Source organism: Anopheles coustani, chromosome 2 (genome assembly GCF_943734705.1).
Source record: "Anopheles coustani chromosome 2, idAnoCousDA_361_x.2, whole genome shotgun sequence".
Lineage (NCBI taxonomy): Eukaryota > Metazoa > Arthropoda > Insecta > Diptera > Culicidae > Anopheles > Anopheles coustani.
This window is the reverse complement of record NC_071289.1, coordinates 36698175-36717898: the sequence shown is the minus strand read 5'-3', so window position 1 is coordinate 36717898 and position 19724 is coordinate 36698175. Positions and strand designations below refer to the sequence as shown.

At 44.4% G+C, this 19724-nt stretch overlaps 1 protein-coding gene across 1 annotated transcript in view; it reads left to right on the top strand.

Annotated features, from left to right (window-relative positions):
* LOC131264326 (kinesin-like protein CG14535) overlaps nt 1–19724 on the top strand; it is an 88646-nt gene that overhangs the window by 63833 nt on the left and 5089 nt on the right. The window contains exons 5-7 of the mRNA XM_058266625.1: nt 6760–7026; nt 9090–9183; nt 11077–11283. Coding sequence (XP_058122608.1) covers nt 6760–7026; nt 9090–9183; nt 11077–11283 — 568 coding nt within the window. The remainder of the gene's footprint in view (nt 1–6759; nt 7027–9089; nt 9184–11076; nt 11284–19724) is intronic.

The following is a 19724-nucleotide window of genomic DNA, read 5'->3' as shown; positions in this document are numbered from 1 at the left end:
ATTAAATGCGCTCGCTTAACGTTTCTTTCACCCGGAAAACCAATCTCCGGCACCTGTGACGGATAAATCCGATTGTTTACACACCTTTAAACAGCAACAACAACGGCAAGACCGGTGGCTGAATGGTCACACTCGACCACAAGTAGCTGGTTGGAAAATGGTTCAGCACGGCATTGACAACACCAAAACCGGTGGCCAAGCTTTCCCGAAGCTATCCTACGAACGAGTCTTTCTACCCAAAAGGAGCAACCGAAGCACAGTTCCCCGTTGTGCCTTCGCTTTTCCGCGAGCTTGACGTCGTTTAGATAAGCCGAAAATTTATATTTAAATTTCAAATTAAAGGTTGCAGGCCCTCGGGGAAGTAAAGCCGAAAAACGGGCTGACTCTGGCTAGAGCAACAATCCGCCTCCCCTCCGTTGTCACCATTCTTCCTTCCTCCTTATTATCGCTCGACTCCCTCCGGTCTGTGCCTCCTAGTATGCCGTGCCACGCGACAGAACCGCCTCTGTCGGCCTGATTCAATGGCTGGAATATTTGATAAGATCGCTACGGGCTAATTTATACAAAAGTTCCTGCCTCCTCGGAAAGCCCCCGTTACACCTGCCGGATCAGGTATTGGGAAGACTTCCGAAATCTTCATCAGGCCATACCGAGGAGGGAAGTCGTTTTCCTCCCGCACCGCACTCTTCCAGAACTCGTTGGATGTCTCCACGGCTTGCTTCGCATTGGCGTGGAGCAAACACGACGTGGCATATCACTGCGAGTGGATCGATGCCAACGGGGCCTACGGCGCACATTTCACCGTGGCGGCCTTTGCGGCATACGGGATTTGATTACATTTAGCTTCCGCTTCGATGCTGCCACGTCTCGACAGGGCGTCTTGTTAACTTCCAGATTTGGTTTTTAAAAAAAGTTACCGCAAAAGTTTTCTTTCCAACTGAATCAGGAAACGCTCTGAGTCAGGTACGTTTTTGTAGGACCTTTTTTGCCTTAGGTTGAACATATTCGTCTCCAACAAAAAGATTTTAAACAATTCTAAAACAATACTTTAAATAACTTTCGTAAAGGCATGTTCTGTTGGTTCACACTCGTCGTCAGCTAGCTTCAGGAATCAGGAAAAATTTAAAAAGAATAAACGCATTCTTTCAATACGAAACATGTGTGCACAAATGCATTCACCTCAACAAAAGCAAGTTCATAAATTAGCCACGAGCAGTGGAGAAAACACGGCGCTTAACACCAGTGTGTTAAGCAGCTTTTTCGAAGCACAAGAGTTAACCAAAGAATCACCATACATCACTTCCCAAACCATCCCGAACTCTGACTCGAACCAGACACTGGAGCTTTCAGCACCACCATGAACTTTCGACATGTGTTTTAATTATTATTTATGATTTCACTTTAGTAATAATAAAACAAACTTGCTCTTGCCAGTAGCACAGTTTAGATGCCGTTGGGAAACCTCAACTGCATATTTCACTCTCTCTCCCTCGGTTGCAATGTGTTCTTTTGTTCGAACTTGTCTAACTTGAACTTACTACACCAGCTCCGAGTACACCAGCTCGGATTCTTGAGACGTAAGTTTGGGACAACCTTATAAAGAGCCGAAAATATTGCATCATCTCGCCCTATCTGGTGTAACCGGGCGAAAAACGAGACCACTCTACTGGTAAAAAGTTCATAATAACTGCAGTTCTGCCATATGATTGTGAAACGCGTGGGCAAAGTTACTAAAGAGAAGTTACTTCTCGCATTCTTTTTTCATGAAGGTTTACATCCGCGCTGAACCGGGGAAGCTTTTCATGAGAAAATTATCTTTACTGTTTATTCAAAGTAAAACCTTCCTGAATATTGTTTAACTAAGGAGTTTCTGCTCGAATTTGTGCTCTCTGTTTTTTTTTTGTTTCGTCTTGTTGCAGCTAGTTGAGTCGAATATATCTTCCCTGGTAGATTTCACCAAACTCAACCATCCTACGAACTACAGTTTGCCTGGGGCGGCATTCTTCTAGCCGGCCAAGGGAGCAGATAAAGTTCTGAATGGAAAAGTTGATCATAGTTCCGCAAAACACAGCCATGAACCAAAAATTAACGGATAAAAAATAATAAGCTCTAAAGAAAACATAACAACGACCCAACCTTTCTGAATGGGATATTTAGTTCAATCTGATTGTTCCCTTTCTTAGCATCGTTGAGGTACAAGATGGTTATGACATCATTCTGCCCCAACTTTAGCATGTAAAGTTAACATTGAACTGTGCTGTAATGCAAAACAGGATTATTCTTCTCTTTTAAAAACTTTGCAGGTAATGAAATGAAACCAATCCAATGGTAAACTCTGTTTATAACTCGTTTACAACAATTTAAATCGATTTAGGAAGTGTTTTTTTGTCAATTCTTGACTTGGCACTAACCTTAACCTGAAACTCATAATCCGGCATTCGCTGCCAATTGTTTTTCTTTATTTACAATGAACTTAAAATGCACAACGAAAGCACAACCAAGTACCGTGATCGTAATGTCATTCTAAACTCGTAAACTACCAACTCATGATTGACACAGTTAGCTCCGTTTGCGATACTCGCAAATTGAAACCCCCCTTACAACCACCCTCCGAGATGTGACATTTTGAAGATCTTCCCACCAGAAGTCAATTTTCTGTTGCCTCCATGCCCCTCCATTCCACCAATGCAAGCCACGCGAGCCAAAACGCCAAAGGTGTGACGGAAAAGTTCGAACCACTCACTTCAAATTAAATAAACATCGAATTAAATCTCCAACCTTGGACGGTCGGTTGTGTCGTTACTCCGGTGTCTCGGAAACTCTGCAGTTTGTGGCTGTTTCGATTTCCTGCAAATCATCGTTTTGTGTGAATCGCATACTTTGGCAAACGGTGAAACAGCCCGACCGAAGGGTGGGAGGAATCCATTACTTTAAATTTTCTTTTACGTTAAGGTGAGTACGACTTCGTTGGCACGCGCGCTTTTCGTATACTCAGTCCTTCGTGGGTACTTTTTGATGGTGTAAGAAAAGAAACAAGTAGATTTAAAGGACACCTTGTCAGATTTGAAGCTCCATCCTTGCCTACTATCCAACATGTTCTACTAAAGGTTACCTGTTTTGGCCACGGTCTTCTAAATGTCACTGTTTTCAATTCTCGACGTATGGTCGCGCCGTTTCCAGTGGCATCACAGCGTATCGGTAGTTTTATTTCTTTCAACTTCTACTGGCTACGTAGACGTTTTCCATAAATTTATTTGCAAACGTGTCACGACGTCAAATCACACTTTCAGTTAACAAGGGCAAATAATAAAAAACTTAATAAAAGGCAAAGTAAAGGATTATCGAAAATAAATTGCAAAGTTGCCCAGGAATGAAAGGTGTAAATAGGAAAAACTAAACGAAATATTAGGGAATTGAAAAACATAAAATGAGAGTAAAATATATTTAAAATGATGAAAGGGAAACACAACGAATAATTTCTGATTGTTAGAAGTGATTGAAGGAAGAAGATTATGTTAGAAAAAAGCTCTAGAGGTTGCAAAGGAGTGCCATTGTATCTATAGTTTGCCTCAATACCAACAATTTTTTAAAGAATCTGTTGCACTTTTCAAAGACAGTTTGCAAAATACTGCTATTTTTGCAGATCTGCTGAACATCCCAGCACATGAAGGGCTTGTTAGCCTTTTGTATGTGCATAATCAGTCCTCGTACAGCACCGCCCCCCCCCCCCCCCCCCCCCCCCTCCGGTCTCGGTTTTTCATTATTGTTGACCAAAGTCGAACAAATTGCAACGTGATACATACAATTTCCTTACAACACATCCCATTCACCACTACAGCTATTAAACAAAGAAAAACCAGCAGTAAATTTACAGAACAAAATCGTGCTACTAATAACGCCAAAGTTCTATATAACACGGAGAAACAAGGGCCTGGCGCATGCAAGACATCCATTTTTACGAGTACGGAACAGTTTAATATGGACGAATTAGCAAAAAACAAACAACATATCCAGACATGCATCAAAATTTACTCTGTTGAACACTTAAGCTCGCACTATAATCTACCCATACTTTGCATCATTCTTAAAATACATTCCACTGGTATTCACTGGAAATCAAGTTTCCGATGAAACTAAGGGTGGTCTGTAATATGTAAGCTAATGCACGAACTTAGCTTATGTGGTGGTAAAATGGTATGTTAGTATTCTACCCTCGAGTTTTTCTCACCACCCTGAAAAAGTCGAAGACTGTAAGACTGGGTCTTCCTGAAGGAATTTCCATCGAGTGCGTTTATTACCGTAAACCACCCCCGACCCACGAACACAAAAGGGGGTGCATTCCTTGAAGATTGATCATTGTCTGAACTACGCTACATTGCGCCGCTACACCGACAAGGGGATGCCAACCCCTCTAACAACTGTAGGGAAAGCCACCCCAATCGGGAGCGTTGAAGAAGAAAACCCACAAAGTTAATTGAATTAAGTTAATTATGTGTGGACAAATCAATCTATTTCGTCGCATCGGTGGGATGTTTCTTCGGCTAGACAGGCGTAGTCGGAAATCGAATCCGAGTACAGTCTTCTTGTCCATTTAGCTGATAATATGTCGGCTGTTTAACTGAATCACCCTCGCCTAAAAAGGCATTGTTCATCGATGGGCGGTTCGCGTCCCGCATCGATCCGAAGGAATTCAGGGTAGTTTAAAAGGGCGGGTTATCTTTCCGGCTTGTTAGGGTCCCTTACGTACCGTGTCTCGTGAGAGTTGCATCGTCCGGAAAGCAGAGATGGGCAAACAAATGGTATGAAAAATATCGTTCGATCATGCAATCCAGTCTTACCTCGCTTTCCACTCCACAGCCTGGTGATGTGGGGTTTTACGATTCAGTGAATCAGTTGAAGCTACGCGCATCAACCGCAACCTTTAAGGCTACCGTATCGTAAAACGTTGCTCAAAGGAAAAGGAATCATACATTTCGTTTGCGAGACAGTCGATCGATGCATCGATTGAGACGTGTTGCTTCGGTGGTTGAGGTAGCTCAAGTGTGTTGTGCGGTATCCGGTAAAGGAAGCATAATTTTCAAGAAGCCAAGACGCCTTACCAGAAAAATTCAATCCACCAGACGGCTTTTTCTTCCAAATCACCTGTTCCTGGTCGAACGATAAAACGATAGGCGACCACCTCGCCACCGAACTTCATCCATGAGAAGGTGACATAAAATTATAGCCATTCATATGTAAACACTCTCTCGTAAAAGTAACGCCCATAAACACGACCGTAAACAAAGCGGCATAAAATTGCGCCGCGATTTCTTTCGAAACATTAACGATGGCGCCAGTTGATCAGAGCATATTCACGATGGTTTGAACGCCGCCGAACGCTGTAGGTGTGCCGATTCCTTTGTGCCGATACGGAAGTAGGAATGGGGAAACAAATAAAACCTACATTTCATGGCCATTTTGGTTGACGGACAGAAAGAAAACTCGTTACTGAGGTTTTTTCTTATGCCTCCGTCAGCTTCAAGGTTTTAAAGGGTGGGAAACGAACGGGAAACTCACGTTGTTTCTTCGAAGAAATATGTCACTGACATCCTGAGGTGGCATTAAATCCAGCAGGTGGTATTTATAAAATCATAACCATAAAGCATAAGCATAATTACACCAATCACGCCACACGAGTGTCAGTGTGTTGGGGTAAAAATTGCTTCGGTAAAAGGAGGGAAAAAAGATTCCTTCACATCAACTACCGTGAAATAATCATTAGAATGAAGCCTTGGTTTATCGCATTTGAGCTTGTTAATTGGCAACATGTTGGTTATCGCAGTTCATGAAAAGAGCAGCTTCGCTCGATATTTCTCGAGTAATTAGTGAGAAATGCTAAGCTCGCTCCTGATAATTTTCAAAAATAATTGAAGGGTCAGTTATTTTTGCAATAAATTACATTTTTCTAATTCTCTTGACAATGTCTTTCAAAGGATAATTTTCTTTAGCTTGAAATGGTGGTTTCATGTTTAAATAGAAACATACAAGTTTTCATATATTTTTAGTGTTATAATTTTTTTTTAACTTTTCGTCGTTTGGATCATGTTCTGCTGCGTATAAATTTACAATCCAACGCCTCTAAAAAGCGGCACACTTTCACCAAGCACTCAAACACAGTTTTCTACTCCCTAGACCAACCCTCATCCCTTCACTGGGTGTAAAAATGGTGAGCAGGTCCTCGGCTGGGTCATAAATATCGAGTAAAGTGGTTATTTTTCATTACCAAAACCACGACCCACGGGTGCCGTCTGGTCGACCGCTCTTGGCCAGTTTTTGCTGCCCAAAAACAGGGCATATGAAATCATTTCCCAGAAAGCAATCGAGGGTTCCTCCAGTGACCAAATGCCTCTGGGGAGAGTTCCAGCCGAGTTTTGCTTCTAAATAAATAAACTGTCACCGAATAGCAGTCCAGTGCCCTACCCGGCCGACCCCATTTTCACCGAAACTTTCCCTCCGCTTCGGTAGGTGACATTAATCGTATAACATTTTAATTCGTGAGATCACACGCGGGGAATCTCAGCCGACGTTCCGGTACGGTTTGCCAGCGTCTGGTTTTCCCTCTCGAATATCCTCGATTTATACGTGTTGGTGTGTTTCCCAAGATGTCAACCCACTGTTATCCAGCGTTTTTAATTGTATTTGTATGCGTGTTCCCAACGCCCATTGTGAGTGAAAAAGGTTTTCACCCCTCGAATTTTCACTTTCCATCCATCTCGCCAGGTCAAAGTCATGCTCCGCGTGTCCGATGACCCACCGCGGCAACCGGGCGACACGTCACAGGACCAGCCGGCGCCAGGATCCACCACCACCACCACCACGGCCACACCCACCTACTTGACCGTGGACAAGAAGAAGCGCCAGGTGACGCTCACGGAGACGACTGGACTGCACGGAAGCGCTGCGACCGCTCAATCCGAGCGAGGGCCGATGGTGTCCGCACCGAAAATGTTTGCATTCGATGCATTATTTACGACCGAAGACTCGCAGGTAGGTGTGCCCCACGGCACGGCAGACGGGATCGAAATCTAATCAACTAATCAACCGGCGCTCTTTGGTTTGCTTTGCTTCTTCCTTTGCTCAACAAGAGTGTGCCAAACATTTGCAGAAAAAAGGGTAATTTCAGAAAAGAATAGTACACAAATGGTGATTTTACTTGTTGATATAATATTTATATTCCTTTTTTCCCTTAACGAGAATGAATTACTTTTGCCTTTTCTTGTAATTGTTAATGTTTTTAAAGTTGCTAAATCGGAGAGCACTACTGTACAAGTGGTTACGGTCCGCAGTCCAGCACATGATTTTTCCTTCCAAATCATTTCCCGCTTACGTTTAGAGAACGTCCACTCTTGCCCTAGAACGCACATTTCGACCGACGTCAATGTTCTTACCGATGCTCAACGATATTCAATCAAGTCAACCAACAACCCCTCGATGCTGACCCTCGTATACGAGTGTAGCTGTGTGCGTAACTTGTCCTGACCACATCGCCAGTTTACTTACGGTGCATAATTGATGTGCCCACTGATCACACCTCGGCAAAGTTAATGGGCTGTAAACTGCACGAGTCCCGAAAGTGGTTCAATTCCACTCTTCCACATTCTTGCCCTCTTGCCCTCGTTTCCGGATGGGGTAAAAACCCCTCTCCCCTCGGGTACCGTACCGGCAGCGAAATGGTTTTTCCCTTCAACGCGTCCAGTACCGAACCCTTGCGAACGTTTCGCCTGAGTCCGGGTGGAAAAAGGGCTTTTGACGAGCAACGGTACGATGGTATCATACGTTTGCTCGATTTGAGATATTATTTAAAGCGAAATCGTGTCCGGGTCATAAAATGTGCCGGCCAGAGTGTTTTGCGTGCCGCCCTCCCCCGCGTGCGCCGTTCGTTACCGTCCATTAACACTGTCAAAACAGTTGAACGTTTGCATCGATTCCGAGGGGACAGCAATGATTGCACACATCAATAATCATCCGGTTCCGGTGGACCATGTTTTCGGGGCCGGAGTTTGGGAGCATTCTCGCGGCCCGTCGATTGATGTAATCGAAAATTCATGTTACTGGCGAACCATTTTGGCAACTAATAAATCACTGTTCGAGTTGTTCCTGGACTCTGTAAATCGAGTGAAATGATTTAACGAATACATTTCTGGAAAATATTACTTTAAAGAATTCCCAGAAAACAAATAACTCAAAGGAAAATTTCAAAATTTCATCAAAAGCAGTCTAAATTTGTAGTTTACAAATGATAAATTAAAGCAAACATTTTCCAATACATAATCCTTTCCATTGGTAATCGCGACAGTAAACCATTGCTAAGCCCTGAGTGCTACGAATGTCATCAATACCACATTAAGCACGTTCATCTATCGATTTCCAGCTTCCCAGAGGTTTGAGAAAAGTCCACAGTTGCTATACCTGCAATGAGCCCGACAGAGTTATTGCATGCCTTTCCGCTTTCTTCCCTTGCATCCTCGAACTAAGCTACCAGCCGGAGAAGATAAGGCGAGACATTATTGCGGTAACCTTATGGAACATTTTTCATTTATGGAAAGAGCTGGAACTCTTTGTTCTCCCCCACGCTCTCTCAAAGCCCCTTTCATCGGGTCGGTAAGGTGTTTTTCCCGTCGTCGCCATCCACTTCGGAAGCATCGTTTCGCGTCCAGTGGAAGCGATATGATAATAACGTTCCAGGGTGACAAAAAGTTGGCTAATGAAAAACGTGATCTTACTACAAAATTGACACCGCCTGTCGATGTCGGCAAGGTGTGCCACGGGATGGTTCTCCCCTGCTATGGTTCGATGGAGGCTACAGATGGTGCAAACTTTCCACTCGCTTCCATCTTTCCTTGGGATGTGTGGTTGGGGAAATTTCTGATAGCCACTGCTAGCAAGTATTACCAATTTTCGGGGATTAAACTGAAAGCTATAATCCTACCGATCGACGACAGTTTTTACCGACTGCACTTTCCAATGGGCTGTTAAATTAATGCGCTGTTAATGCATTTTCTGTCTTTTTTATTGTAACTTTCCCTCTTTTCGATTCTCTTTACTTACAGCAAGACATATGCGGAACGGCGCTCTCGGAGGTGATTCCTGCCGTCCTGGAAGGCTCCGATGGATGTTTGCTTTCGCTAGGCTACCCTGGAGCAGGTGTGTTTGATGTTTCAACAAGCAAATTTCATTTTCCCAAGCCGAAGCAGTGTGCAGTTTTACTTTGTAAATAAAATAACCGACTAGAATGCAGTTCTCGACCGTTCCGCAATAAAAGATCCTAGACGGAGAACAAACTCCTTTTGTACTCTCGACATCGAAAACTAATCCCCTTTTACGTCCATTTGCCTTCCTGCCAAACTACTTAAAAACTTGTCTGAACTGTGGACGTGTAAACGGCTTAACCATTTCACAACAAAGTGCCACGCAGCATCTGCTTCCGGGCGAGCTGTGCATCGACAAGATTGTCCACCGTTGCTCGAGTGCATCTGCAGTCGGCGACATAACACTGCATGCACCTTCGTTCGCTCCCGTACCACTCTGATGGGAAAACTGCGGGAAAACTCCAGCAGCTCGAGGCTCGAGCAAAAGAAGGACCCTGTAAAACTTGTCCCAAACCGTCATCGTTGACACTTTGCAACGGTGTCTGTGCATGGTGTTATGATTTTTCTCCATCGCTCCCGAACAATTACCGGCACCAGAATTGTAGATGAAAACTGATTTTCCTTGCCCCACGGAGTAAACTGAGGACGGAGGCGGACAGAGAAAAGTTTGATCGCAAAGTTTCACCCAACCCGTGAAGGATCGTACGAAGGCTCTGGAAACCCAAGCCAATCGCAAAACGACAGTCACATGAAATGGGAATGTGCAAGATGCAAAACCTCTTTACTTCAAACTTCCACAGGCTCGTCCTTTTACTTGTTTCTTTTCTTTTCTCTTGTTCTTTTCGTTCACAAACACGAGTTTTCATAAGTTTTTTTCCTCGTACATTTCTGTCCTGCTTTCTGCCACGCAAAAGTTTGTCACAGCGGCCATTACACTTGTACACCGCTACACGCGACGAACCTTCCCGTCAAGCCGGCTTCCACTTAAAAAATGTGCGACCGACGCACGTGGCACATGGTGGAGGCGCCTGGTGACCGATGGAAATTTATTCCACTTTCTCTGCAAGATAAATCGCTTTCCCATTCCTCCGGGCGTCCGCAATGAAACAAGGGATGAAAGAAACAGAAAATACACAGAAACAAAACATTCACCAAACAACGTACCCGGTAGGCGTAGGCCGGACAAATTTAAAAGGGATGTCAATATATCGCTTCCGGGATGGCGTGTGATAAAATACACGACCTAATAGATCGATGTTGGGCGCATTGTACGTAGACGCGCGTCAAGTTTCCCGATGTTGTGCCAAACTTTTTTCCCCACTTTTATTGCATTTTCAAATATTTGTGTCGATTTTCCTCGGATGCTCGGTTTTGCGTGTTCTGTGGTGGTTTTCCACCATTGAGGGCACGGTGGAAATGGAACTGTCTCCTCAGGCACTTTGCTCGAGTTGGGAGTTTTCTTTCCTATGAGTAGATTTTGTTTTATGTTTCCCATTTTTTCCTTCGATCTCACGAAGAACGTGAAGCGAACAAAATTGTTTCATTTTCCCCAACTCGACTCTGTCCGTAGGCCTTTTGGGGTATGATAACGTCCGGATACGAGATATGCACACTCGGTGTAGTGTCACGTAGAGTTGAATCCATCTGATGCTTTAAAAGCAATTTGATTAGATTTGATTTGTAGGAAGAGAATTTCCACTTACTTTTTTATTTCCTTACTATGTATTTGAATATGATTTCGTTAACATCAAATTATAAGAGAAAATTTTAATAAACTACACTCGCTTCATTTTACAATTACTCTAATTATTTTTTTTAATTTCTTCTGTTCATTCGATACTAGTCTACTAGTTTACATGAAACTACTAGGCACATGAAAAACATCACCGTAATAAACATACGCTGCTCAATCATTGTCACGGACTTAACACGTACTCTTCCATTGCAGGCCAATCACGCACCATGTTCGGCACGGTGGCGTCTCCCCCGGGAGACCTCGGCGCGATCCCGTGCGCCATCGCGTGGCTCTACAAGGGCATTAATGAGAAACGTCAAAAATCGGGCGCTCGGTTCTCCGTGCGCGTCAGCGCGCTCGGCGTGAACGCGACCAAGCCGGGCTCGTCGTCGAGGGACTTGCTCGCCGGACATGCGACAGGTAATTAATCACTTATCCTACTGGGGCTTCCTAACGCCAAGCTCACAGCCACTCCGTGCCATCGATTTCCTGTGGAGGTGGAGAGGCACAAAAAACCCGTGGGTGATAGAACTAGGCCCATCCGGGAAGCCACTGGTTGGAGCTTCCATTGGGGCCTTTCCATTGACTGAAGGCTCATAGCTGTCGACGTTGGTCAGCCGGACGGGCTGGCGAATATTTTCCATTTTCGTTAACACATGTTACACCATAATGGAAACCCTAGACAATAGCAACGGCTTGCTTTCTCTAGTAGCAAAACCTTGTTTTACATTTATTATCCCTCCTTTCCAGTGCAAATTGTTCGTAATAATCGCTCTTTGATGGCTAATTTATTCATCGTTGACTTGAAGCTGGTTAAGCAAGGATGTATCGTGTCAGCGTGCTGTTGACAGGCTTGTCATAATGAAATCTCAAGCGACGACAGCACCATGTCGGAAGACATCAGATAGTCCGGTCTTTACCCTATCAACGCGGTAGCAACTGAATGGAGCTTGTGGGAATTTGGAACAATACGTTCGACAGTCTGGCAATAATCAACTAATGAAAGTGTGACCTGATATCATCATATGCCAATCAAGACATAAAGGAGAAAATGTCCTATCAATGAGAGGACTCCAAACGTCTCAAAGCGAAGGAATAACTTTGTTCCACAACTACAGTTGGAGCTTTTCAGGATTGAGTAGATTTTCTATGGTACATCGTGTACAATTACCTAGGGACGAAACACTTTACATCTGGCTCATTGTTTTTGACTCGATACCTATAAAAGAAACAACAACGTGTCCCTTTCCCCATGGTTGGTAAGCCCATTTCCAATAAGGTATCACATTTCTGTGGCATGTAAATGTTGTATTTGTCAGAAATTTGACACCAGCAACGCATGACGGCAGGGCTAAACCGTTGACAAATTGTTAGCCATAGGACTCCGCATCCCCTGGACCAGTCTCGGGTTTTATAGCCCACACTGTCTGCTACATGCTACATGTCCCATTTGAAATGGGAAACTCAACGACAACAACAACCTGGGACAACGCCTCGCCCAGCCAAAGCTGAAACTTCAATGGGGTGTTAAAGTATTTTTTTGCTTAATTTTATGTTTCACCCAAAAAATACACACCCGCTGTAAACCGATGCAGCCAGCTGTACTACCGTTGCGGGTGGCGGGGTGGGGGGAGGAGGGGGGAGAGGATGCCAGTTTCGAAATATTTGTCAAGTGTTGCAACATGATGGAGCCGTCCTTCAGAAGTAGGAATACGGTCGGGTACATGGGCACCGGATGGACATCAAAAATATTACGCTGACACAATGAACCGGAACGAGCTTCGTACGCCGTGTGGGTTCATGTTCTGTCGAAAACTGTCACACCGAACACGACGCCATGGCCCCGGCCCGATGTTGTTCCGATGCTGCAAACGGGCTTCCGTGTACCCTTCCCAATATCGGTCAGCGCTCGTCTGTTTTATCTATGCCTCAACCGTCTCGCAGACTCGAAAAACATGTTAACTCATCCACCAACACCACCGTCCGACCCGGTACCGGTGTATCCCTTTCGATGGGGGAAAAATCCGAGCCAAAAAAGACCCCTCCTACCTACACCGCCGCAGCAAACGTTCGTGCGCAGTTGGGTTCGGTACGGTTGTTGTTTTGCCCGAAGTGAAAGTACCTGATGCCGCCCACCGTCGACGGCCATTGACTTCCGGAGGCGTAGGAAGTAATTGAAGGAAAGTGTATCCGGCTAACATCATCGCATCGATAAAACAGAATGCACACGGCACGACGGACATGAACGGGACGCGCCAACCACTCACTGGATTAGTGACAACCACCGCCGGCAAGCCGACCGACGAAGTGGCAAAGATAAAAGTGAATTTTCATGTATCCTGTTAATCATACGGTTTTTGGGGTTTCCCGAAAGCGTTTGCGTTTTTCCCCCTGGCGCTCGGCAAAAGGATCAAGAACGGTTCCATTTTTTTATCTTTTCTCCTGGCTGACAACTTTGATGGATCAAGCTACAAAATGGAAGTGAATAGTGTTTGATTTTCCGGTGTACGTTACAAACTTCTTCCAAGTATTTTTATAACGCTTAACATCGAACATAGACAACTTCATTTGGTTTATCTCATAACCAGATAGTGCATTTCTTAGTTCATCTCTAGTGTAGGTCAAGATCTTCTCGGAAAATCCTTTCCTGCTTGCTGCACTGCAGGGCTGAAAATTGCATTTTGCAATTTTCATAAATTACGTATGCTTTAATTTTCCGGAACACATCTCGAGGGAAGGATAGAAACTGGTACCAATTTCACAGCAAAGAAGAACTTGCACGGATAAAGAGTATGCTCGCTGTAAACGTTGCTCCGATGCCTGTAACTCCCGGTCGGTAGCAAAAGTTAACCTCAAAAAAACAAGGATGAAACTGGAAAACTAAAATGAGCAACGAGTGAAGCAGAAAAAAAGCCCCAGCTTAGCTAAAGTGGTACGTCGGTGAAAAACTGCAACTAGCGCGCTCACACAACTGGGAAATAGAACACACACAAATGAAAACGGAAAAAAACGATCTCAATGTGCCAGACGAAAGATTAAAAGTTTTTAATTCCAAAGTCATGTTTTATTTTTCTCCCTTTTCACTTGAGACCCCAATCGAACCGGGAAGGCGGGGTGGCCGGGAAAATATAGCATCCTCCTGGCCGGGTCGGATGCTATTTTCCCTCGAAACCCCGATTACTACAACTTCCCGACACTACGATTCGCTCCTCCATTCCAACAGCAGGGCAAGTTTTGTTATTTTCAATTAGTTTCTTTCGCCAAGACTAAATACTTTAAGCTGCCTGGCGTGCCAAATGTAGGGACGTATTGACGTAAACAGCTGGTTGGTTTGTGGAAGTTCAAGCCGTACATCGTTGTATGGAGCAGACTCCGAACGACTCATTAGCGGTGGTACAGAACCCTCAGGCATGGGTTAGTGTTAACCTGTGGGAAAATTTAATTTTTCCCCTAGCTTGATTCCACTCAAATAACGTTGTTTCCTATCACTCATAAACAATTATTGTGTCTTTGAAATATTTTTAAATTTAAATTTCAAAAACACATCTCTTCAACTTTGGCACCTTGATCTTGTAATACATTCCCCAACATTCCAGGCGTATCATTTCTCAAAAATTAACACAGATTAGAACGGAATAAAGTCATTCGCCACCGAGCATGTGATCCGGTCTTCCGATGTTCCCGGGAGCCATTATTCATCAATTCCCAGGAAACCTTTAAACAAACCGTACCCGCACCGATGAAGGTAGCGAAATGAATAAAATCAACATTTTATTTCATTACCACACCTTCAGCCACCCCTCGCTGCTTCTCGAGGCGCCTTCCTTCCGGCCTCCGCTCCGGTACTTAGCTCCGAACAATAAGCATTATGCTGCCAATGATAATCCCTTTCCTATTCATTTATGCATCCTTCGGCAGGGCGGCCTTTCCTTTCCCCGCTCGCCCCATCGGCATCGTCGCCTTCAGGCACCATCAGTCGATTAGCTTTTATGCTGCCGCTATGCCACGTTTCCTTCTCTGTGGTAAAAATCGCTCCAGTCAGAACGGTTGGCAGTGTTTTCCCTTTTGTTTTACGCCCGAATCCCGGTTTTCCTCGGGCTCGGGCCGACGTTTTCCCTCGAGGGTGCGAAGTAGGGAAGAAACTTTCCAGAGTACCACTGTGAATGTGTCTTTGTGTGTGTGCGCGTGTTATTGTGTGTGGTAAAATTTGAATCCTTCTTGTGTACGGTTTCTGCTAGCTTCTCACACCATTGCCGTTTCTATTCCTGCTTTTAATTGCGTTTTGTCTTCATTGTGCTCGTGATTCCCGGGGGTCCTCCGAGCGAGGAAACTCCTACCTATTGCACATTCACAGGCAGCTCAAATATTCTTCAAAATTCCACCCAAACCTCGCCGGAAAGTGCGTCCGGTATCCGTGCAATCAGCTTCATCAGAGGACCCTTTTAACGGTAGTAATGTTTACTACTTTTCGCCCACTAGGAGTATTGCTCGGAAGCCAAATCCTTTCCTCTTTTTTGTGACAATCATTTCCTAAGCAATTGTTTTATATCCCCCCGCTTCACAGGGCCGGTCAATGATCAGTCGAAACAATGGGGCCTTGTATCCTGAGACCACAGAAAACTCCGGCAAAATATTAGCAGCTCTTTTCTGCTACAACCGTGAGGCCTCTGGCTTTCGCCCTTTACTACCGCGCACCGTAAAAACAACAACGGAGCGCGAAGATAGCGAAAACAGATTAAAACTCTATAAAATATCATCATCCAACTAATGACAAACGATCGCTCCAAAAGTACAACAACGCACGGCGAAACTCGTGCAAGTTTATGAACATAATTTTTACGATTGCGGATTTTACGACCGTTTACATTTCGGCGAATATAAAAATGCAATCGGGTTGGTTCAATGATATCATTTTACTGCCCACTTTTGGCCAACGTAAACCCAACAAATGATCTAATAATGTGGTCTTCGGGTTCGTCGGAGCCCAGAAGAGTCGTGGTACCTCATCAGAAGCACCAGGGCATAATTAAAACGAATTTATTGTTTCGCCAGACATTTGAAGTTTAACTCGGCTCTTTAAATGCCGATAATTGTTTTTGGCCTCTCAAAAATTTAAGATATTACTAACGTAGACCGCAGAAAAGCAAGCAAAAGTTTGCAAGTGGCTTGGAAATTATTATGGTGATAAGGGTTTTGCATATTATAAAAAGAAAAAGATCGCTAAAACTGTATTTAAATCAGTCTTTCAACTTTCATTTCAACCTTTTGTTATACTTACGATTTGCGAACATTGTATGTTGGTATTTAAAACCAAACCCACAACAAACTGGAAAAGTATATATTCCCCTTGCTTAAATGAATTATGCAGCAAAATCATACTTCAACCGCATTTTCAAACGGTTACAGCGAGCGTCGGTTCCCAAGGATGGCTGAGAGTTTGCTTACTGCTTAGATCCCACAGGACGCGAGTAAGGTAAAAACCAACAAATTACTCAACCCATCTGCTTTCCAGGGTGGGCGGCTGGGGAATGGAAAAGCCACCAGGGTATTTGCAGCGGCACGCATCCGGTCGAAGCTCGGTCGGAAGTTCATAAACGGAAACCACTTGATACGGCGGCAAAGCTAAGCTCCCGCAGTAAATGATTAAGAGAGCCGAGTTTGAACTTCGCAACGCCGCATCGGAAGCCGCCGGTTTCTAATTCTGTCTCGGTTTGGGTTACGGGTAAAAAAAGAACACAAACGCTGCAAGGGTGGAAAACCGCGCCGGAAAGTAGCTCGTTTCAACATCCGCTCGGTTAAAATCCGTACCGAGGCTCTGGGTGCGTTCCAAAGCATCGTACCGGTGGTTTGCGTGAACTGCGAAATGATAATAATAATGAATTCATGCGATAATAAAATATTATTGCAGTTCGCTTGTTTCCGCTTGTTCCGCCGAGCGTGCGGACGGTCGTAAAATGAATCGGATTTTACGTGAAATGGGATTTTAACTCGTGCTGCACGATTTTCGTGCTGTGTTTATTGTTGACGTTTAGTAACGTTGCGGGCAGTAGGCGTCTTTTTTTGCACCGAATTATCAAAATGTTGTCGATTTCTGTAACAAAATGTTCGAACAAACTTATCGGCGGAAAACTAAATCATACAAGCTCCTTTGCATCCCCCGAACAGAATGAATAGACACAACCCAAGAGTATATAATAGTAAAAAGTTATTCTAAAGGTATATTTTAGTAAGAACAACGCTCAAATTAAAGTTGAAATACTCAAAGTTAATATCAATTTAAAAAACTAGCTATGTCTATGAACATTAGAAACGATTTGTATTACCGAACATCGAATAGAAAATACTCATTTTCCTAATCCATAGGATAGATCTGAGCTGCAAAAGAGTGAGATAAATATTTGACAATTATTCGCATATGGTGAAGGTGGTGGAGAGTAGCAGTAGATAATTGACATTCCAGACTCGGCCACTAGAATGGAGTACGATGACGAAATTCCAATTAAAATTGCTCCACCGGAAGGCAAATCCAGGTCTGTCCAACTGCACCAAGGCAACCCCCGGAGGTTGATCGACCACGTACGATAATTTCTACGCGTTAAAATACTTGTACTCGGTTAGCACATTCCTGCGAATGAACCAATCCACCGCGTGCTAACATCAAATCAGAGCCCGAAACATTGAGCCTAGCGGCACGTCACGGTAGAGAGAAGGAAAATCCTTTGTGTAGGTCAACGATTGGTGGAAGTAAAAACAATAATTTAATTTAATTATTTCAAAATGAAAAAAGGGTTGTATCACAAACATCTGTTAGAGGGCTGAAAAATAAAATCGATATTGTTTGCAAACCACAACCCACCACATTGCAAATACCAATGATCTTGTCGCTGAAAACAACCGTAATTTGCCATTTCGAGCACAAAACAACCGGATACGAAATCCGGTGACATCCTGAATTGACCCTCATTGTCAGGAACAGCTCAAACAAGCTGAAACATCACCGCTCGGACCGGGCACGAGGGAACCAGGGGATTAGCGTTACGCACAATTTCGTTAGATAAGCTGCCCACACCGTTCCAACCACATCGACCGAAAGGTCGAGTCGGGAGCCAATGAGCCAACTGAAGAGAGTATAAATTAATTGTTTAATAATTCACTAATAGCATCAACATTTATCATTTCCCTGGATGCACCCGGTTGGCCAATGCTCCACCGTCCTCTGCGTTCGGTTCCAAAGGCAAGAGGACAAACCCCCCGGAGGGTGTTCAATCGTCGTGTCGCGACATACCTCCTACCAGGGCAAGGCCTCGTCCTCTGTTTGCCCACGCAATGCATGCAATCCTGCAAAATGGCAATCGAGATTGCATCGTGTGTTTTTGGAAATGTGTCCACTCCGGTGCCCTACGGTGTTCTTTTGTCTCTGACAGTACCGTGGTATCCTGCCATTCCCGGAACTGAGCCGTAAATAAAGCTCTCCCGAGCGGCAGCGGAAGCTCAATGCCGCGGGTGGGCACTACGGCGCAAATGGTGGCAATCAGGACGCTTGAATAATTATTGTATTTATTCGATTTCATTACTGTTGACATCGGTTTTTCGGGGTCGACGCCGCGCTGTGACTGCGTCGCTTCGGAGGCGAACAACATGCCACGAAATTGTTTGCGACAACCCGGACACGGCGGCGAGTGGCAATCGAATGAAAGGAAATCAACCGCGACAAACTGGTTAAATGCGAACAAGGGGACCGGGGTGCGGTGCTCGGGCGGAAAAACATGAACTAATTCTACAGGAATTTAAATTTGGAATCTGTTAATTTTGCTTCGATGGGAACGGGCTCGCAGGAGAGTTGTACTTGTTTTCCTTCCACGACCAACCAAGACTGATTTCAGTCCAGTTTTGCTGAATGGTGAATTGAAAAATATCCTTCCATAGCCTTTTTTCAGCATCTTTTACTATTCAATAATTCAAATGAGCCCCGGAGTGAGTTATATTCCCAACTCATTATGGTAATGATTTGCCTATTATCATACTGGCGTCCAATCCCGGCCCATTCCAAGCAGCAGAGAGCTCAATAATGGCCGCAGTTTCACCGATAGCCCGGAAGAGCTCAAATTGGCCAAACAAAACCAACGGAAGCACTAGCGGTACGACAAAAAGCGTCGATTTGTGGATCGTTTCTTCCCCCTTTTCCTTTTCCCTCGTGTTCGCAGCACCGAAGGAGCAGAAAAGCGGCCAAAGAAAATGGATGAAAAATCAAACCCCCCGAAACCGATGGAAATACCATCAGTGTCATTCGTCTGCGCGAACTCCATTACCCCGGTCGATCGATTGATGGAGGAGGCAAGGGGCAGGATCCGGAATTCGGCCAGCGACGGAGCGAGTCCAGGCGGGTTCCGGGAGGAAAATGAAGATTTATATCTTTTTGATTTGCTAATGGCCTCGGATCGTTCGCAATGAAATCACCGTTTGATAGACGTTTGACTTTTGGTGCAGCGTAGTCAACAGTTTTATCGCTTCCGGAAGCGTTTAAAAAATTGTTGCAATTTTCCTCGACACCATTTGCTCCCCTTTTGACTTATCCAAGCCACGATGGCACACGACACGACACGGGCAACTCTTGCAATTTTGTCATTTGACAGCTCCATTTCTCTCCGTCACACACACAGACATTTTGATCGCTTCATCGATTTTATTTCCCATTGTATGTTCAAGATTTGTTCTTGTTAGAGCGATAATTTTGCTGAAAATCCAGGATGTACGGTTGGTTTAAACATTTGTTTCCGTTACTTTTTGCCTACGGAGTTCACTCTTCCATTCCAAACTAAATACATTAGTTTAGCCATCTTCCAGAGTTCGTTGTCCGGTAA